This window comes from Carassius gibelio, chromosome B24 (genome assembly GCF_023724105.1).
Source record: "Carassius gibelio isolate Cgi1373 ecotype wild population from Czech Republic chromosome B24, carGib1.2-hapl.c, whole genome shotgun sequence".
NCBI classification, from domain to species: Eukaryota; Metazoa; Chordata; class Actinopteri; order Cypriniformes; family Cyprinidae; genus Carassius; species Carassius gibelio.
In genome coordinates this window covers 20,227,237-20,250,302 of record NC_068419.1, presented here as the reverse complement: position 1 = coordinate 20,250,302, position 23,066 = coordinate 20,227,237, and the positions used below count along the sequence as shown (strand labels likewise).

The window sequence follows — 23,066 nt, the reverse complement described above, 5'->3', positions numbered from 1 at the left end:
ATTCAACTCAACGGCTTTGCCTGGCCCTCTCTCTCTCTCTCTCTCCCTCTCTCTCTCTCTCTCTCTCTCTCTCTCTCATACACACACACACAAGGAGTTCGCTTGTGTATGGAGCTGAAGGCTGCAGTCTGGATGATATTTTAATGGTTCGGCTGTTCATGCGGCTTTGAACTCCAGCCGCCGAAGTTTCCTGCAGAGAGAGATCCCACTTCACAACTTCCACAACCCACAACTTTTACACACACAAGGGGGAGAAAAAAAGAAACACACAAAAAAATATAGTTGGAAGGCATGGAGTTTCTCGTTTAAATATTTAATGTAAATGTCAAAGCAATTATTAAATTACAACAACAGTACAACAAAAGTGTTTTGCATAAGATCTGTGACTTTCTCAGACATCTCTGAAGTGGAAACTTCATTTAAAAGATGCACGTAAAGAAAGTCAAACAAACATGAAATGCCAACTGCTAAAGTAGGCAGAAACTTCATGACATTAGCCCAGCTGCCCCATCCATTGCATCTTCAAAAACAAATAGCTTTATATTTATTATTTTGCACCGTTGACAAGTTTTTTTTTCCCTCTCTCTCTTTCTCTTCTCTCTCTTTTTAATATGCAAATAGCATGCCAGTGATTTCAACTTAATGAATGAATGAATTGCACATAGCATGAATATTGCTGGGTGCAATTTTTACTCGTATACGATTATGAAGAATAAGAAGAAAAGTGAAGCATAGATTTTATTTTTTTATTTTTTATTTTTCTCAAAATAGCATGGAAAAACATTTTTCAGGATGAAACGCACGAGTTCCATGCATGCAAGAACCTGCTACACTATTATCACATTTCCGCCAGTGTTTACTAGATGCGAGCCAGGTTCTTCTCAGAGCATCAGGCTTACACGTAAGTAGGCCAAACGTGGAAGTACTCCGTCTAGGACAAAAGCTATTATTCGGTCATGCATTCACTAAACTCTGTTTCCTGAATTTCAACATCCAGAGCAAAATCCCAGTCAGCAACCTCCCGACAATCCCACAGATTGATGATGTAAACCGACCAATCGCACTGATGCTGAGGCATGGCGGGCTGTTATTTGGTGAGTGAATGTTAGTAGGGGTAGAGCGCCCTCTCCAATGATGGTCCAAGCACGGGGTCACGTGCTGCCCCCCTCCTTCCCCATTCATCAGGGGTGGACTGTGTTGTCTTTTCAATTCATTTATCTGCAGGAATGATTGCAACTATCAGTCTGAAGCTCACCGCCTGACTGAGGAGGTGAAAGTTGCGCCACAGGAAGATAAACCGCAAAAGACAATATTGCACATGATTTGCGTGCGCATCGGATGAGCAGGTGAGGGAAATTCCTCTCCACCAAAAGTAAATAGGAATAGGGGATCGGAGTTCGCATCGCACAGACTCAAGTCAGAGAAATAGCAGAGACAGTTGCTAGAGATTCTTCCTCTCTCAGTCTCCTCCGCTGCAGACTGAAGATGCTCTTGGACGCAGGACCACAGTATCCCACCATTGGAGTGACTACTTTCGGCTCCACCAGGCATCACTCAACAGGCGAAGTTGCAGACAGAGAAGTGGCTTTGGGTATCAATCCGTTCGCCGACGGTATGGGCGCTTTCAAAATCAACCACAGCTCCCACGACCTCGGTTCTGGGCAAACGGCGTTTTCCTCGCAAGCGCCCGGTTACGCCGCCGCCGCTGCCTTGGGACACCATCATCACCCCACTCATGTCAGCTCATACTCCACCGCCGCCTTCAACTCCACTCGGGACTTTCTCTTTCGCAATCGGGGCTTCGGAGACGCCACAAGCGCGCAACACAGTCTGTTCGCCTCCGCCGCAGGAAGTTTCGCTGGACCACATGGACACACTGACGCCGCTGGGCACCTGCTCTTCCCGGGACTGCACGAGCAAGCGGCCACGCACGCGTCCTCCAACGTGGTGAACAGTCAGATGCGCCTGGGCTTTTCCGGGGACATGTATGGGAGGGCCGAGCAATACGGTCACGTCGCGAGCCCCAGGTCTGAGCATTACGCCTCGACGCAGTTGCACGGCTATGGCCCCATGAACATGAATATGGCTGCCCATCACGGGGCAGGGGCCTTCTTTCGGTACATGAGACAGCCCATAAAGCAAGAGCTCATCTGCAAATGGGTCGAACCAGAGCAGCTGACGAATCCGAAAAAGTCCTGCAACAAAACTTTCAGCACCATGCACGAGCTCGTGACCCACCTGACGGTGGAGCACGTTGGGGGACCAGAGCAGTCGAATCACATTTGCTTTTGGGAAGAATGTTCCCGGGAAGGGAAACCGTTTAAAGCAAAGTATAAACTTGTTAATCATATCAGAGTGCACACCGGAGAGAAACCGTTTCCGTGTCCGTTCCCCGGATGTGGAAAAGTATTTGCCAGATCGGAAAATCTGAAAATCCATAAAAGAACACACACCGGTAAGAAATGCATTTCCCCCCATGTACATTCATTGATATGATACTGGTAACATTTTGTGTGCATATGTTGTAATTATGAGCCTTAAAATGGCAAGTAAATAATGATAGTATTATTTTGTAATTGTTTCATTATTTGTTTCTTTGTCCTGTTGACAAATTTCATGCTAAGCACAATTCCGGTACGCGAATTATTATTTCTATTCGATATAGGTTATATGATATCTAACAAATTAAACGTAGAAGTAGGCTACAGAACCGTTGCATAATAACTTCAACAATTCGGGTGAAATTTAAAGATATATATTTTTTATTAGTCGTGTTTCGTAGTGGAATATGGAAAGGAAGTTTTTTTTTTCAACGCGTTTATATTTGCTCATATTTATTTGGTGTATTTATGTATTTCTAAATGTAACTATTTCAATATATGTAAACAATAATAATAACAAAACGTGCTGGCATCCTCAAATGCGTATTTTAAGAGATGTTTGTTCTGTTTCTGTTAGGTGAAAAACCGTTCAAGTGTGAGTTTGAAGGCTGTGACAGACGCTTTGCGAACAGCAGTGATCGCAAGAAACACATGCACGTCCATACTTCTGACAAACCATATCTCTGCAAAATGTGTGACAAATCCTACACACACCCCAGCTCCCTCCGGAAACACATGAAGGTAACAAAAGCATTATTGTGCATTATTATTATTATTTTTTTACTCTTTACTTCTTTTTTTTTCATTTCATTTCTGCATTGCTTTTAAAGTTTTATTTATGGCATCTTATGCAATGTTTTTAATGTGTTGGATAATGTTGTAATATGCACCAAAATTATATGTGATTTTGATATAAAAGCTAACGCTAAATCTGCCGCCATAATCTAAACATAAAGCTGAATACAATCTGACAGACATGTTCGGGCGCAATCGGTTGGCACAGTTGAAGATGTAAAATGACGAGGCACATGTAAAAGTATAGTTTTATGGTTCTCAGGTTCACGAGTCGTCGTCTCAAGGATCCCAACCCTCCCCGGCAGCCAGCTCCGGCTACGAGTCCTCCACGCCGCCCACCATCGTGTCCCCTTCCACAGAAAACCAGAGCAGCAGTTCCATATCACCAGCATCATCCACAGTTCACCACACGAGCAGCCACAGCACCCTTTCGTCAAATTTTAATGAATGGTACGTGTAAATATTTTCAAAAGACTGCAGAATTAAGACTGCTTTGGAACCAAGACTCAAAAGTCAGCCTATTCTCGCGTGGACCTACATACACACACACGATGTGAAGAATCTGAGAGGTTTTCTGAAACCGCTGTCTAGAGAGAGCAGTGCATGGACGGGGTGTGCAACGCTCTTGACAGCCTTTTTCTGATTTTTGCCCTCTATTTCTTTTGCAATTTTCTTCTTTATGTCTTTTTTTTATTATTATTCATATTTTCGGAAGACTGCACAGAGAACTCCAATTGCATGCTACCAGCAGGTCACAGACTTTTTTTCTTTTTTTGTACATAAAGATTCACCTAGTTTAAAATGTAATATTTTATTTTGTAAATAGTCATAATACAGTTTAAGGGAATTTGTGAGAAAAAAAAATGTGGTCCCTAGATATATGGAAAATGAAATGGTTTTACGAATATTGCGATGAATAGTCTTGACTGAAAAGAATGTTATAGATTATGTGTACCAAATGTGAATTACCCAGTATTACCACAGTCTACACGTTTACCTAACCGATTAGTATTAATGTGCTTTTGTATCCAGTGCAACATTTCGTCTCCAGTCCAGTCTGAGTAGCACACAGTTGTTGTTATTTAATGTCATGTCGATAAACCGTGTAGTGAAAGCCTGAAGCTCCGTGTCAATCTTGTTTATGTAAGTGATAAAATATAAAACTATCTGTCTATTGCTTTTGGCAATTGCAAGAAATTATTACTTGTATATAATTCAATTTCCCATATTTATCCGCATGTAAAGGACCGGTAACTCATGTTAGAGATAATCGGTATTTATGGAAAATGCGTTCGTAGGGTATGTAAAATTTAGTTCACAAAATAATGTTTGGTTACTTTTCGTACAATATTAAAGAATTAAACGTTCAACAACAACAACAAAATGCCTTCAATATTTATTTTTTGACTATGGTTTTAACAATTGAATTGAAGGGTTGAGAAATACCAACGGGGAGACTCTACAAGTTAACATATTTATTATTTCTATGTATTTATCATTTCGAAATAAACTGAGTTTAAATTAAATCATTGCATAACTACAGCAACAATAACCCCTGGTGTTAACAAGAGTCAGGATTTAACGCTTAAAGAAGGAAATGTGAATTACACAAATCAAAATGACATTTCAGCCCTAAATAAAACCAGCGCCTGCTTTTAGATTTTGCCCCACTAATTCAGCAGGACGAATTATTGTCTAAGTAATTTAATTTCACTTTTGTACCCCTCATTATTGTCAGAAAAAAATAAAAAATAAAATAACCAAGTCCCCAGAGTATCGTTTTAATGCATTAAAATGCCAAATCGTGACGAAATCGCTTCTCTACATGGTCTTCTTTAAATAGTTTGCAGTACTTAACTCTATTCACGGCCTCACATAATTATGCTTGTTTGGGACCAGTATATAGTAGGAGCAAAGGACTTCAGTCCAAGAAGAGAGTCACTGTTGGGCTTTTGTTCTTGGTTGCAACTTGCTTGATCGCCCCATTAGGCACATCAAGATCATCGCCAGTGCACAATTCTCCCTGAGCGATTTTTGCGAACTGCAAAAAATGCTGTTTGGGTATTAAAATCTAAAAAATGATAAATCGTTTCACCATTGTGCATTTCTTAACGGTCAGAAACTGCAACGTTTTCCAGAAAAAGAGAGGAGACCTCTACATATGGAGGGAGGGGGGCCATCTGAGCACTAGTAAGTCCAGGCAAGCACGCGGTCTGTACTATTAGGAGTAGCCTACTATGCATGCATGCAACTTTGTGTGTGTGTCTCAGATAACATAAGATCATTAGCATGTGCAAATTTAAACTGTGCCCCAAGGCTATGAAACTAATGAATCGAGCATTGCAGTGTTTCTAATTCGTGGCCATTTGGATGTATTTTTGTTTTCAAATGTGATCCGACGACATGCTAGTTGCAAAGAGGTGCTTTAGAGCTTAAAGGAAAATGCGATATACGCTACAATGTTTACATGTTCCTCTTGGGGGTGTGCACAAGTGCAGGCGCGAGGGCAGACTGCCGTGCGCGTGCATGCATGCGCGTGAGAAATAGCCCACCGACAGGAGGAGATACTGACTTCGGGAAAATATAAACATATTGGCACATCAAACAGTGGGGGCGAATACGGAATGCATTATGTCTGAGGTTATTTTTTTTATTTTATTATTATTTTTTTTTCGAAATATGTTCATATTCTCCTTCTACGGGTTATTAGGTTTTGAGATATGTGAATGATGGTAATAAAATGAATTGTTCGACTCTATTTAACACTCTATCTATTCAAACGTTCTGGTACATTTTCATTCATGCACCGTTAGAGTAGTAGTAGAAAGTGTTATGTATTGATCCGTACAATGGAATGCACATTTTTGAAGGAAGTCGTTTCACTCGCCTGTTATCCTCATTACTCCCATCTCCCCCAGAAAATAAAAGCACAACAATCAAATCCATGGAAAAACGCCATTACAATGTGGCTATGTTAGATTATTTGATGGATATGACTTTTAACTAAGATATCTGCGCCTGTTTTGTCAGTTAACCCGTTGTGGCAACCCCAATATTCAAATTTACTTTAAGAAAAAATAGCTATAAAAAAAAAAAAAAGAAGTCAAAATCCATTTAGGTATTACACACGTATTATGCCTAATAACACCACATTAAAGGCGCACAGAGAATATAAAATGCTATAGCCGTAGGCTATATCTTTTCTCTCTTTTTTCATTGTTTTATAGCACAAAAAATAAAATAAAAAATACTTTAGGAAATATTTAACGATTTTAACATAATGCAGAGGCGTATGCATTGTCTCAAGAATAAAAATTTGATATTTTTTTACGAAAAATAAAAAATAATACCATATGGGCAAAACAAAAATATATGCATTGAAAATTATTGAATATAACTTGCCGACTGCTTGGAAAACAAAAGGAATTCTCCGTCAATACTCAAGAAGAAGACGGAATATTTTGATAATAATCTGCATTTTTCGATGCCATTGCTTGTAAAACATATAATGAAATTACCGTTTAATTTGAGCAAGACTAAGGAGTTTTGTCTAATTTTGAAATGCAGCCTGAACGTAAAAGCGCGATTAAAATCAATAAGTCAAAGCTTTTCGACATTTGAACAATAAACAAAAATCGCCTTCTTGTATATTTCTTCAAGGAGTGAACCTTCATGTCATCGTTAGCCGTGTTATTTCCTGTGCGTCTCGCTTGAGAACGAAAAATGACAATGTACTTTCCAACAAGTTACATAACAGTCAAGGCGAGCCTTACATAACTATTAACATTAACCTGCACTTCTACAGCCCTAAATAACAGTTAGTTCCATAATTTTAAGCCTCTCAGTGTGCTTTCCATAGCCAGATATTGAGCTGCTTTTACATTCACTGCTGAACTTTCTGTGATTGTTGCACAGCTGTTGTCTAGAGATGGATGCATCGCTGTTCTTTCTCTGTAATGTAAAAGTAGTTGACAGTTTTTCCTTTCATTCATATGCGCTTGACCTCTCTCTGACTTCAGCGCTGTCTTGTTCGGGTAAATGTTACAATGAGAGCAGGATATAAAAAAAAAAGTCTGTGGAGTGTGACTGCTATTTCGCATTGAGATGGATGATTATTTTAAGAGTATTTATCATTGCTTTGTAAAGAAAGCAATATAGATTGGTAGTACAAAGACATGCGAATAGGTGATTTTTCTTGTGTTGATATGTCAGGGGAGCATGCAGAGAAATCTAACATATGTTATCATAATGCAACAGTAGCTACATTAACTAAGCGACCGCAAATTTGTCTCTAAAAAGTAAACATTTGAAAATAAAAATAATTTTAGTCTCCCTGCATAGACAATGCTCTCTTATATGTAGCTAAACAAATTTTATAATTGCATTCGTTATATATAGGCCTGTGTTATCATCATTATAACTATTTTAATCATTCTATATTTACACGTGTGACATGGACACTGTAAGAGGAATGCTAGCGAATAAATGTATTCTGTTGGGATCCGACAAGAGATGTCTGGTTAACCTAGCCAAATGTTTCTTGAGTATATGTGCTATGCACACGCCATATTGTGTTTTCTTCACTCTGCCCACAGCTTGGATTCACACTGCTAAAGAAAGAGCCGTCAACTAACATGAGTCATAAGGGTTTTTGTGACCCCTCCAGCATTAGTTGTGGACACCATGACATGCTATTAAGTTTGGACCACAGAAGATTTGTGGAGGCACTGACTTTGTCTATGTTGTTGTGTTCCCCTGACACCTTGCTAAATGGGGTCATTCCAATTAGTTGTTTGGGACAGGGCTGGACTTCTTCAGGGATGCTCACACACTGTCCCAGAGTCTAGGGGGGAAATAACAAAATAGGAAATCCATAAAAATCAATGTATTTAATTTAAAAAGCATTATCCACTGTCGCATGTGTCCACGCAGACATAAAACATTCAAGCTTAAATTAAAAGACTACGGCTACATACAGGACATGCAAATACTAAATATATGAAATGTATAAATCTCAAAATATTTAAATAACAGTTTAAATATGAATTCAAAATAATAAATCAGTAGACTGCACGTTTGCAGAATAAATAAATACGTTTTTTTTTTTCTTTCTTTGGTTACCTGTCGTGGGGCTAGGCAAAGTCTTTTTATGAGTTATGTTATTGGGAGGACTGGTATTTTATTTACTCGTCTCAGATGAGAGCAGCTTGTGGACATCTGCTCTTTTAATTGCATCTCATCAGTATAATAAATGTTAAAGTCTGGAGGTGAGGAAATAGATTGGAACACTCAGATAATGGCCCTTCAAATGGAGTCTCAGAAGGTTATTCATTAAAGAAGTAATTTGTAAACTTAATGCACTTATAAAATAGCCCAATATCGGGTCTTTTTGCATTTCATGGGCCAGACATTAAAGGCTGAGCATAAGAAAGTGCATGTTTCCAAATGAAAAACTAGATGGCCAGACCGACAGCATCACATCTGGGAAAATTTCTGTGAGCGAACGTGTTTTTTAATATAAGACACATCGTGCTTGTAAACTGCAAGAAGGACATTTTGTGAGGGGTTTTGTTTGTTTAAAAAAACAAAAACAACAACAACAACAACAACAAAAACAATATCTTAAATAATTTTAGCAAACTATGTTCTTTAAATGTCTTTTCAAAGAGTGTATGCTGAGAACTGTATGCATTTCAAGCATCCAGTGAAAGCTCTTCATTAAATCAGAATACAGAGAACTAATTAAAACATGCTGTAGAATGCTCCCCAATTAACATAATCATTGACCTCATTAATATTGTGCATTGAACCACAGAAGGGAAGTTTGGGCTCTTTGTAATTAAATACAAAGATATGTTTGCATCTTGGAAACAGTTGTTCAGAAAATCAAACACACCTTGGCATAAATATAACACAGAGAAGCTCATTTTGGAGGGAAAATGTTTGTAGACAAAAGTTATTGAAATGCACTACACGACACTACGCAATCTCACACTATCTGTGTGTTTACTTGATGAACGTTAGAGGTCATAAATAAAGTGCGCAACCCTCTGTTGTCATGACCTAGAGATGATCGTAATATAATAGTTTGCCATTGGTTTACCACTGATTAGATCAATAGCATTTGATGGCTGCCTCATGCATTCCAACTTTGTTGACTATAAAACATTTTCATTTCCAATTGCACGTTAAATGCTAGCCATATAGAGTTTAAAAAATAAAAAAAATAAAATTAAAAAATAAACTTTATATTATATGCTCTGGCAAATAATTCTAATTTGGTATTAAACGACTTATAATGCAGATGTATCTACACTGAGCTTTTGTTTTGGACTCATAAGTTACAGCCTTGGCTTTAAAAGAGCAACAATCGCTCAAGTCAGTGTTGGAGGAAAAAGAACTTCAGAGCAGAACACACACACATCACCATCAGTGATGGAAACTCCAGAGTAGTTAGTAAAAATGTAGTAATCTTTTCCTCTGATGACCTCATTTATCGGGGTAAGCACACACTATCTAAACAAGACTAATAAGGTAAGTCAAAAATCTCAGTAAATCATTTCGGCATGGCTCTGTGGTCTTTGGATCTGCTGACGTTCCCTAACCATTGTCTTCAAAGTGTTGTGTGTCGTAATACAAAGTTTTTGTAACATTAGAGAAAGGATCATATACCATATCTTTCAAGCCGAAGAAAAAACATTATTTTGGCAAACTGTACATACAAGTGTGATGAACCCATTCCTGAGTTCTGCTATTTATCCCAAGTGTTCATGAAATGCTCTGTTCATCTTATTTCACAGTATGTTTTCCTCATGTTCTAGGACTAGAGGACAAGCTGGTTAGAGATGTTTTATTTCTGCTTGCTGCACGTGTCACAACACTTCTCCATAATTTGGCATAGCAAGAGTTGGAATTTCACAATTCATAGTCTGCATTACATGGGAGCCATAATAACAAGTGTTTTCAACCCTCCCCCCTCCCTCGATAAAGAATATCAACTGCTTCCATCCTGAAAATAGCTTACAGGTTATCCATCTATTCATTTTTGAAAGGGGAGATCATGTCACTTTAGGAAAAAAACAAACAAACAAACAAACAACAACAAAAAAAGTAATACAATAGTAATTACTATATTATTACAAGATAATACATTCTCTAAAATCATATATACATTTATGAAAAAAAAACACATTCCAATTGTATCCAAATGTATTAAAAGTTATCCTACATTATTATTATTATTATTATTTTATATATATATTTCTGTGAAGCAAAATCCTTGCTTGATTCATAACCAAGTGTGCTTCAGACTAATAGTTAAATGCTGTTGCTACTGTTGACATTCAACATAAACAACATTAAATGTTATGTTAATGTATTCATTTTATATTTCCCCTTCTAAAAGTAATTACCACGGAGCAGTGTTTTTATATGACACCATAAGGGATTATAACATCAAATACTTTCTATAGCTAACCGTTAGAGGTTGCTATGTTGAAAAGAAAAATACTGAATAGATACACATGCATGTTATGCATGCATAAACCAGAAAAGACGCACATATTGTATTAGACAGGAAAAAATGATCTTTCATGGCAGATTCGCGACTACATTTATGCAGAAAACACCATGTTGTGTGAGCAGACCGGAGCATAGTCGTTCAGAGTCAGCTCCCTTCTCATGATTGATAATTATCAGCCCAAATACCTTGGCTTGGTCCAGGTGGATGCCATTTATTATGCTTCTTTTCTTTGCTCTAATTAATTACTAATTGATTTCAGCACCTGCATTGGAAAAGCAGACCTTTTTTTTGTTTTGTTTTCTCAAATAGCATTATTTAAGACTTGAAATTACATGCTTGCTAGTTGCTTTGGGTATATAATTATGTTTTATATATATTACGCTTATATATAATATATTATATATATATATCAAAGCAGATACACATTGTTCTATTCACAAGCTAGATGTTCTGTTTAGCTAGAAATATATTATTAAAACAAAAAGATTGCTTGTGTGAAAAAAAAAATAGCTTTGAGTGCTTTCTCTTTGCACAGTTTGTGCTTCAATCAACATCTGTCTCTGAGAAAACAATAAGCGTGTCCTTCACGTTTGACAACAGCATTCCCTGTTTAATTCAAGTCCATCATTCCTCCCTGACATCTCAAGATTCAGACGCGTCTAAGGGACCGATCTGGTGTTTCCACAACCAAGGCAACCATATGTACAATTTCAGAAACTTTTTTTTATTCCTTAATTTATTCTTTGTAACTTGGGAATGTACTCATGATAAGCTCAAGACCTTGGCAGTTCCAAGGTCCAGGAATCTTTCCAACAGGCAGTGGAGAAAGCCAAGCTTCCTTTCATAACCACAGAAGGGCGACTAGGTCATGTGACAATGCTCATTGCTTGGGTTGGATCGGTCGACTGTGCTTCACTGGGAGGAAATGCATTAAGTAACTTGGACAAATAAAAGTCAGACCTACAATGTTAAGCCTGATGATCTTTAATGACTTTATCTCTGTATCTTGTATTTTATGTAGTAGTAGTATGGTGAGATGTCAACATGAAATTAGCTTTTCAGTTTATTTTACTGTAACATGATCTTTCTGAATAAAATTGTAAAAAAAAAACAAAAGAAAAAAAAAACTTATCTGATGCTATCCATTGAAATTGACTGGATCTTGAAAAGTGGGTGTTACATATCAGAAAGGAATTTCAGAGGTGGCACAAATATTACATTGTTATATTATATATGTAATGTAATGTATAATGTAATGTTATTATTACATTATACTGATAAAGTATCACAGAATGAAGATGACCGACTTTTACAATTTGGAATAGTGCACTAATGAATCACAATTAATAATTCCAAGAAAACCTAAAGAAATTAAATAGGATGAATTTTGTGGATGAAGATCATAATGAAATTACATTTTTCACATATTTATATATATATGTATAAACACACTCACACACACTAACAATGTAATAATGTAACATTTTGAACATTTGGAACTAACTATTTTTTTTTTCTGCAGCTGTTTTGGATTGAAGTACATCACAACATGAAGTTGATCACTACTTCCATATCATGCCGAGTTTAAACTAGTGTCATCATGTAATAAAAAAGACTTGCTTCGTGACTTCATACACTATTTAGATGAAAACATGACCTCAGAAAAGCCTGAACGGTTATGATGGAGAGATCTGAACACTATAGCCACTGATGCAACCTCATCTCTACTTCAGGTAAACATCAAAGTTCGGCAGTAGAATCTTCTTCTAAATCCTCCAGAAAATCATCTATAATTGCGAGATTGACTGACACTATTGTAGTTACTGAAATATACCTTCAGGCAGGAAAGATGAAGTCATCCTGTGACTGAGCAATGGGAATTAAGTATTGAGTAGTCCTAACTCACGGAAATCTAAAGTAAATATCTTATAAGTATTCTTTCATGTAGCATAATTGATAGAATAACTGAAATTATCTACTTGTTTGTATTTTTTATTCTTTTATTATGTGTTTTATGTTCTGTCACTGTCATTCTGTTGTACTGCGGAGCTTCTGTCACAAAAACAAATTCCTCGTATGTGTAAACATACCTGGCAATAAAGCTCATTCTGATTCTGATTCTGATTCTGAAAGGATTTATTATTATTATATTTTTTCCCCCTTACTTTAGTTTAAGTTGGAATCAAATTAAACCTGCTCTGCCAAAATATTTTTGCAACACATACTTATATAGCAAAAACAACTAGATAAATGTAGCTTCTAATTTGTGAAATACACAACTAAGGAGTTTAACCAAAAGTTATGGAGGACATCAGCCTTATTTACTCACAGCGGGTCTACAGTAGAGAAACGATATTGCCTGGACTGCAAAGGCATTCCTCAATGCCATACTGTTATGTCACTACCTCATAAATAATGAATGCTACATGATAGCATGTAGGGGCTTTTACATACATTTTAGGCCAAAAAAAAAAAAAAAAATATGCAATCTGTTTTTTTTTTTTTTCAGTTGACTCAACTCTCATTTATGGAGAACACATTCTCCGCATTTAATTTTAGGGGTATTTCCTTGCAACAGAATATCAATAATGTGTCAGTCTATATTTCTGCAAGCATAGTCTCAAACGTTGGTGCGATATAAAGACATTCTCGAGGTGAGAAGCTCGGCTCCCTAAATCAAATGAAAGCCAGAGACAGCACCGTGGCCAACAGACAGAAACCCTGTGGCGGTTTGTGTGGGAATGAGATTACACAAGACTCCCTATGTTAACCTATCTGCATTTTTATACCTTTATACAATTATACGAGCCCATCAACATGCAATTTGGACTCATTTTATAACGCTAAAATTTGATTTGGGTTGTCAAACATATGAGTGCATGAGAGATGTTGTATCGTTAATAATGGGAGTTGATTATTGCAACTGTAGTTTTATTATCACTTTATGACTTTCTAACCAGATTTTGTCAGAATTTTATTAGTCATGTAATTGAATATTACAGTGATACTGTAAAATGTACAATTATTCAAATAATACAATAAAACAATGTTAACCTCTCAGCTGTATTTTTAAAATGAGTGACATGACAATTATTTTTATTTTATTTTATGTGCACAACCATGCAAAATTATGAAGAAACATGCTCATTATGTGCTATTATTATTATTATTATTATTATTATTATTATTATTATTATTATTATTAATATTATTATTATATTTTAGGAAATTTCACAAGGGAAGTATGGAAACAATAGAAACTTGTTAAATAATATATATATATATATATATATATATATATATATATATATATATATATATATATATATATATATATATATATATATATATGTATATATGTATGTATGTATGTATGTATGTATACACACCTTATATTTAAGCTTATTCCTTGCAAGATGATATGCACACTATGGACATATTCTCAACCAATTTCATGAGGATGAATATCAAATATAAAATATATATTTTCTTTATTGTAAATATTTCCCGGTTTACTATTTATATTGTACAATACTGTCAAAAAAAATAAAGCAGTTTACGATTAAAACTATTTTGAAATTCGGAGAAAAGTGCATTGTGCATTCAGACTTTTCTTCTGGTAGTTCAATTCATATAAATTATGTTCTAAATACATATAAAAAAATTGCTTTGTTTTTAATACAGGCTGTCCTTATGCTGTAAGTGTGAGCTATCATTTTGATCTAATTTACTTGTGTTAGTTTGATTAGACTGCAATGGGCTGTCTGAGAGTTATTGATGGTGTTTGATGAAAATAGACCTTTAGTTACAGTTCTACGGTCTGTTGACTTCTGGTGTGATGATCTTCCATAGTAATATCTAAAGCTGAATGGTGTGTTGACATCATATGAAGTGAATGCTGGCACACATGCTGTAATAACATGGCCAGAGTGGAGCACCTGTGGTGAGGAAGGGTATCTAGCATTATACGACTGGACGGCTTTTATCCCAGTTTCTACTATGGGCCAGAGTCAATTTATACTCTCAGCATGTTCTTCTGCCGACCCGCGACTCCAGCAAATCCAATCAGCTGTCCACGGAATAGAGACCCTATATGTCATCGATAAGCGAGCTTCATCATGACTTATCTCCAATGATTTTTGTTAAATAATACATTACACTTTAAGGCCTTGCCAAAGTAGTAATTATCTCAAAAAGCTAATTATGCTTGAGTAATTAATGCACATCTGTAAACATTTCAAAGCAATTATGGATTACTCTCTCACGTATACCAGTGTGATTTTACATCAATTACTCATCAACAGCATGACCGTCTCCTACACTCACACACATACGCACACATGGCGTAGAGTTCTTGGCAGTGAGGTCGCAGTCTGGCTCCGCACCCCGCCTGCCGCCCCAGTTTACCAGGGTACCCTCATTAAACCAGCATCCAAACCTCCCCATCCCTTCTGCCACCTGGGTCTCCTGCCATTTAGAGCAAGCGAGTTACGAGCAACATCCTCTGTTACAATCGCTTAGCGCGACACCACCAAATGAAGGCGCTATCTCAGTGCTCGAAGATTTACAAGCCTTTTCTTGGCCCTGAGTGAGCTTCGATAGGACACTTCAGGGCTGGAAGGGGGTGTATGGTTTGTACGTAGGAGCAGCAAAGGGGGTTATTTATGTCTCTCCTGTCATATTTTTTAGAAGGACCGCAGGGGCAACAGGACTCTAAATTAAGCATGGCATGGCTGGAGTGCGACGGCTTGCCCAGTATTCACCCCTTAAACCACTGGCTCTCAACTGGTGGTGATTCTCACTCCAAAACAAAATGGGTTGCAGGTCTGTTAGATCACGTACAGCAGTGAGAAAATGAATGCAAAGTATGCAAGCATATGCAATCATGAATAGTTAGTTTGCTAAAGAATATGGTGGGTTCAATACAATAACCGTTAAGCTCAATGGCGCGTGTGGCATAATGTTGATTTCTACTCGTCACTCATTGTATCTAAAATCTGGGGTGCAGTGAGACCCTTACATTGTAAGTGAGCGGTTTCAATGGTATAGCCATAAAATGTGAACATTATGCATGTTAACATATGTTGTAAAACATATATTTACAAACTTTTTTTCTGTGCAAAGTTATTTCCAATTTTGCAACTTTGTTACCATGATAACATAATGACTGAAATGTTACATTTGCATGCATTTCAACAGAACAATTATTGTATGTTCTGTAAAAAAAAACATTTGTTCTTGTACAATAAATAAATTTGGTCATCAAATGCAATCAAAACTGGTTTTCCACTAGACGTCTAATGTAACATTTTGGCCCTCAAACGCAAGAAGTTTTGAACCTCTGCCTTCACCACCACCTCCTGAGAAAGACTCAAGCTCCCTAATCGTGCCCCCTCCCACAATGACAGGCCAACTGAGTCTCCTGACTTCCAGATCGTATTGCTCTCCCAGTGTATGGTGGTTACCCTGCCAAAAGATCACAATCCCTCCACCTCTTCATCCTCCTCTGATTGGCTTGTTTCCTCACTCATTAGCATGTCCCATTATCTTCCGGACTAGTCTCTGGTTCCCGCCATTCTAATTATTATAATAAACAACATGCTTTATGACTTTCAAGATACTGGAAGAGCTTCAGGTTTTTTTTTCATCAAGGTCCTCCGTCACATGTTGGCAGGATTTGTTTTCTTTTTTCATTTTTTTTTTTTCAAGGGCATCTGGTTCTGGCTGTTCCGATGGGAGAGAGAGAACAGGAGGGATGTTGGGAAAAAACCTGGATGTATCCACCTAGAATTTGTTGAATCAAATTCTTGCACCTGGATATAATTGTTGTGCCACTGTGCTGGGACGTTCTGCCGTCACTAGAGAAGCAAATTAGTGAAACAAAATCTGGCCTCCAAATGTGAGATACAACTTCACCTGATCTCATATTTTATCCTGGTATAAAAACAAAACAAAACAAAAAACAAACATAAAATACTTTTCTGGCAAGGCAGAGTTGACTGAATTTGTAGAGGTAAATACTTTACAGTACACCTGAAGGGAAGTTAAGCATTTAATAACGAAAGGTCAATTCACAAAATTACAGGCAGGTAGGTATTTTCAATGGTTTATACACCTTGACATGCATCATGCTTTGAAAACTACACCTTTAAACAGTGGCTTGCATTCACTGCAAGCTTCACATATGCCACTCCATTCACACTGAACAGATCTCCTCAGTGACTGGCAGCGACACATTAGCCTTCAATCTAAAAAAACGGTCAAACCAGACAAACATTAGCGTGAACTAAAATCATAGGTGCTGTATGTCTTTTAATACAAATGTTTTTTTTTTTTTTGTTACATTACATCTACAAACATTATATGTAATATTAAAGTAAAAACCAACTCACAGTCATGCGATTTAGTGAGTTTATGACAGGTGAGGAAAATACTTAGGCACAATGTAAAATAGCATCTAATACACTTCAAATTGCTTTTATAGTATAAATAGTAACAAACTGAGTTCATTATTTTGCTAATTTTAATAATTGGAATAAACAATTTGTCTTGCATGTACTATGTAAATTAGCATATTAATACAGTATGAAAATTCTCAGATGTGCATTCATCAGGATATTTATAAGCGAGAAATAACCTCCTTAGAATTGTACATTTTTGAAAAGGCAAATTTGTACATGCACTGTAAAAATTACAGTGATTTTAACAGCAAAAGACTATAATAGTATTTCCCTTCTCAGCTTGTGGAAAAGCTGCATGACCACCAGTTTCTGTTGGTTATCAATGTTACAAACAGATATTAGTATTTCAGTAAGTTGGTGTATAAACAATGGAATTCAGTTTTTTTTTTTTTTTTTTTTTTTTTTTTTTTTTTTTTTGTTACTGTGAATTTAAGTCTGAAAAACTCTAAAATGTTGGTCCCATATTTTTTTATGCTAAATTTCTGGCAACCACAGTGGCTGGTATTTTACCATGAATGTCAAATTTATTTATTCATTCATTCATTCATTTATTATTATCTGTATTTTTTTTCAGTGAATGTATTGTACATATTTTTCAAAGCCAGTACAATCTGACATCTGAATGGCTTCAAATAAATACTGTGAGCATTAGACACTGACTGGTTAGGATTGAATCCTTGAAAATCCAGCTTCTAATCATCATATGTCTGGGATCAAGCAGGGTATTTCAGCCGCATTTGTATTCATACATCTTAAACACACTAAGCCGATACAGGCATGGAATCGCTTTGATACAGCGCGTGTAGCCTTTCTGCTCCCAGTCCTCTGTGTAACAGCCTTGTGTACAAGAAACAGAATTATGCCCTCTTAACTGAATAACACAGTTTACCAAGATGACATGGAAAACAGATTAGTGCCCGAGGGAGTCAAGGGAATATCTAGCAATGAGAATGAATGTACAAAATAGCACAATGGCCGTGAATTCAATAAGGCAGAAGTTTGATATTCTGCGCACACAAAATGACATTTCATCCCTCCACCTCTTGCTCGTATGGGTTTATTAGTCACTGTGGAAATTATCGGCGTGTAGCCGAGGTTTTCAAACATGTAATCTCTAATTGTTTTATAATTACCCAGATTGTTTTCTGCGAGTATGGGAAATTGCACATAGGAGAGATGAATTTCTGATGGGGGCATTACATTGACTGACTGACAGACAGACTGGTCTTGTGGCAACATGCTGGAGCAGTGATAGGGTGTCAAAGATGTGGTGTGTGCCATTGGCGGTGGAGTGACTGGGGGGTGTCCTAGGGCTTGGCAGGGGCTGCCGGAAGCATGGGGCTTTGTTTCACTGAGTGCATAGTATTAGACCTCTAGGGAAGCCACGCAGCAGGGGTTGGATTAGCCCCTAGTTTACTAAAGCACGTGCTTCTCAGTGCATGGCAAACTTGTGCTCGCTCCTCTACCCCCTTATTAGAGACCTCCTGGGATTGCCGTTTCCAACCCCATTTCTTTTACCCATTTGCTTCGCACACTTGTCCTATTAAACGTCACTCACCTGTGATTTACATAATTGAGTCAAATTCAGCTTGCTTTTTTTTTAATTAAAGAGCAAATTCTTATTAAATGTGTGAAATACTTCCCAGGTGCTTTTCATATGGATCTGTGAAGAGTGAAATGTTTTCATTTCATTTTTCATATTCAGCGCTTCAATGAATGATCTCCCTCAAACTTGGTAATAACAAGGAGTGAAAATCATATAGAATCCATGAACTTTTGGAACTTTTTTTTTTTACAGTGCTTCTTTACATGTGTTTTGTGTTGTTGCATTTTCAAATGTGCCATTCAATCAATTGCCATGCAAAGTACCATGAGCTTGAAATCCGTTGGACAACCCTTCAGTGTTTTCATTGTCTTCAAAGTATGTTTGTTGCTTAAGAATGCTATTGGTCACCAGCTTTTTTAAGTCTATAGAACTGCACACACATACGCGCACACACACACACCATGGGTCAGTGTAGGTCCACTTTAGAGGTTAAAAAGTTCATGACATATAAAAAGTCTCATATTATTACAAAGTGCAGTTACAAAACAGCCTCTAAAGTGTTCAAAACCAAATAACAATCCACCATAGTGTAACACACTCCACATCTGTGCACCTGGTGGTTGCCTGGGGACTGTCTTTTATTGCCTTTAAGCAAGACAAGGAGAGATTGGTACTCTCCCATTGGTTGGCCTTATGGCACTGCTGGGCTGAACAGCTGACAGGTGTTCTGCCGAACCCTTTCCCTCTTTTCTACCCAACTTGTATATCTACCCCCACGCTGTAGGCATGCCTCCGATGTATGCATCATCGTAATTTCTGCCGTGAAGTTAATGTGTGAACTCGTTTATTGCTCAATGGTTTTTACAGGATATGAGCATGAATAAAAGCAGCAAGTCGTCTGTAGACTCTGGTGATAGTGGCTCTGTGTTAACAGGCTTAACTGAGGTTTCTTCATATTCGGGGTGTTTGTTGGCAGTATTCACACTGACGTCAGACCACTTAACAGTTCACATTCAGTTTTTGGCACCAGAGGTGACAGAGGTGTTACTTGGTGGTCCGTCCCCTTTGAGGAGTCACTTGTGATGTTTTAACAGGCATATTTCACTCCAGCAGTTTTCGTGTTTTAAAAGTTAGAAGTTCAAATTAAAGTTCACATTACTTGACTGCTTAATGTAAATAAGAGATGTAATTCAAATGTAAATAAAGCCAACTTGAATTCACATGTGCAACCCATTTTACATAATAACCCAGGGACATTGTAACAGGTGATGTTTAGGTCTGCAACAACTTATCGATATAATCGATCATTATCGATAATGAAAATAATTGACAACAGTTCTCATTATCGATTAGTTGGGTCTGCCCACAATGCACATCCAACTTCAGCCAGTAACAAAATGCATCTAAAAATTGTTGAGGAAAATCAATGAGATTACAGGTGCATCTCAATAAATTAGAATTAGGTCTGGGATAAACAATTATTTTTTAAACGATTAATCTAGCGATAATTTTTTCGATGCATCGATTAATTTTTTCAGACCGATTCGATTTCGATTATCTCCCCATTAATTGACTAATAACAATTTATACATGTTGATTTACATATCTGAATGAAAAAAACAACAACAAAAAAAACAACATGAATTCTTAAACATTGCAATATATGTTTATTGCTCTTAAAATTACAAAATAAAAGACTGAGTAAGAATGCATTACTGTGCACTTGTATAGAGATAGCATTCAATAAAACCTTGAAGCCTTGAAAACACATAGCTTACTGAAACAAGCTTACTGAACACATAGGGCCTAGCTTACTGAAAAAAAAAAAGTTCTTCTTTCAGATGAAAATTACAACAACTTGATGTCTAGCATTCCATAAAAAAGGTCACCCAAAATACTTGTTTAGAGCAATTGAAAGAATACAGTAACCAATGTTAATTTGAGGGCTTTAAGCTAATACAGAGAGTGCTTTTCCAAAAAAAAAAAAAAAAAAAAAAAAATTAACAGTGGAAGCCAGCAGCTTCTCCGAATGCTCCACGTGAAACTTTGGTGTTCCTCCCTTTTTCTGTCATGTCTAATGATTTTGGTTAATATGCACGAGGGAGAGAGAGAGAGAGAGAGAGAGAGAGAGAGAGAGAGAGAGAGAGAGCAAGACAGCGCATGTGTAGTTTGAAGACTGTGAGTGCGCGAGCGCGTGTGAAACTTTGGTGTTTCGCCCTTTTTCTAACTTGTTTAATGATTTTGATTAATATGCAAAAGGGAGAGAGAGAGAGAGCAAGAAGTGCTCGTGTTGTTTGAAGACTGGGAGTGCGCGCTCAGCCGGGGCTCTCTCTCGTACACGCCCTGTCAGGCGCAGCAGTTATTCTATTCTACATCACAGCCCTAATTAGAATGTCATGGAAAAGTTCATTTCAGTAATTCAACTCAAACTGTGAAACTTATGTATTAAATACATTCAATGCACACAGACTGAAGTAGATTAAGTCTTTGGTTCTTTTAATTGTGATGAGTTTGGCTCACATTTAACAAAAGCCCACAAATTTCATATCTCAACAAATTAGAATATGGTGTCATGCCAATCAGCTTATCAACTCAAAATACCTGCAAAGGTTTCCTGAGCCTTCAAAATGGTCTCTCAGTTTGGTTCACTAGGCTACACAATCATGAGGAAGACTGCTGATCTGACAGTTGTGCAGAAGACAATCACTTCACAAGGAGAGTAAGACACAAACATTAATTGCAAAAGAAGCATGCTGTTCACAGAGTGCTGTATCAAAGCATGTTAACAGAATGTTGGTTGGAAGGAAAAAGTGTGCAAGAAAAAGATGCACAACCAAGCAAGAGAACCACAGCCTTATGAGGATTGTCAAGAGAAACTGATTCAAGAATTTGAGTGAACTTCACAAGGAATGGACTGGGGCTGAGGTCAAGGCATCAAGAGCCACCACACACAGAAGTGTCAAGGAATTTGGCTACAGCTGTTGTATTCCTCCTGTTAAGCCACTCCTGAACCAAAGAATACGTCAGAGGTGTCTTACCTGGGCTAAGTAGAAGAAGAACTGGACTGTTGCCCAATGGTCCAAAGTCCTATTTTCAGATGAGAGCAAGTTTTGTATTTCATTTGGAAACCAAGGTCCTAGAGTCTTGAGGAGGGGTGAAGAAGCTCATAGCCAAGTAGCTTGAAGTCCAGTGTTGAGTTTCCACAGTCTGTGATGATTTGGGGTGCAATGTCATCCACTGGTGTTGGTCCATTGTGTTTTTTGAAAACCAAAGTCACTGCACTCGTTTACCAAGAAATTTTGGAGCACTTAATGCTTCCTTCTGCTGACCAGATTTTTGAAGATGCTGATTTCATTTTCCAGCAGGATTTGGCACCTGCCCAAACTACCAAAAGCACCAAACGTTGGTTAAATGACCATGGTGTTGGTGTGCTTGACTGGCCAGCAAACTCACCAGACCTGAAGCCCATAGAGAATCTATTGTCAAGAGGAAAATGAGAAACAAGAGACCAAACAATGCAGATGAGCTGAAGGCCACTGCCAAAGAATCCTGGGCTTCCATACCACCACAGAAGTGCAACAAACTGATCACCTCCATGCCACGCCAAATTGAGGCAGTAATTAAAGCAAAATGAGCCTCTACCAAGTATTGAGTACATGTACAGTAAATCAACATACTTTCCAGAAGGCCAACAATTCACATTTTTTAATTGGTCTTATGAAGTATTCTAATTTATTGAGATAAATTGGGTTTTTGTTAAATGTGAGCCAAAATCATCAAATATAAAATAACCAAAGACTTAATCTACCTCAGTCTGTGTGCACTGAATTTATTTAATACACAAGTTTCACAGTTTGAGTTGAATTACTGAAATAAATGAACTTTTCCACAACATTTTAATTTATTGAAATGTACCTGTATGTGGGAGAAGTACGTCAACCTGTCCATAACATGAGAATTCTTTATTTTAAGTTTTAAACAAACTTAATGCATTAGCGTAATGGCTTGCTTTTTCTGGTGGCAGTTTGAAAGATTTGTGTGCATCATCAGCGCAAAAACTTTCAGTTTACGGTCATACCCTTAACTGTAAACGACAGAAAGGAAATAACAGAACACAGACAGAGGGAGACAATTAATATTCAGCAGAAAACATTAACTGTACTGAATTATCGTTTGTTAAACGTTAAATTTAGGTTTAAATGTGGCACAATCCTCTGCAGCAATACTGAATGCCCTAAGACCCATGTATCGATCTCAAGATCGTTGGTGTCTGCCCACACAGATCAGAGGTCGTGACCCTCACAGGTAGCACTACGCACACACAACAAGACCCCACGCACTGCCTCGTTCTGTTGTGAGGA

General features: G+C 37.3%; 1 protein-coding gene across 1 annotated transcript; it reads left to right on the top strand.

Moving 5' to 3' along the window:
- Positions 1–1,210: 1,210 nt before the first annotated feature.
- On the top strand, positions 1,211–4,560 carry LOC128013438 (zinc finger protein ZIC 1). Its single transcript, XM_052596428.1, has 3 exons — positions 1,211–2,455; positions 2,959–3,122; positions 3,439–4,560. The coding sequence occupies exons 1-3, from the start codon at positions 1,486–1,488 to the stop codon at positions 3,634–3,636; spliced, it is 1,332 nt and encodes a 443-aa protein (XP_052452388.1). The 5' UTR covers positions 1,211–1,485; the 3' UTR covers positions 3,637–4,560.
- The last annotated feature ends 18,506 nt before the right edge of the window (positions 4,561–23,066 follow it).

Bases quoted from the DNA above. Each gene is read 5' to 3' on its own strand.
- LOC128013438 (XM_052596428.1), top strand. From the start codon at position 1,486: ATGCTCTTGGACGCAGGACCACAGTATCCCACCATTGGAGTGACTACT. The intron at 2,456-2,958 runs GTAAGAAATGCA...TGTTTCTGTTAG, and splicing joins CCATAAAAGAACACACACCG to GTGAAAAACCGTTCAAGTGT. The intron at 3,123-3,438 runs GTAACAAAAGCA...TATGGTTCTCAG, and splicing joins CCCTCCGGAAACACATGAAG to GTTCACGAGTCGTCGTCTCA.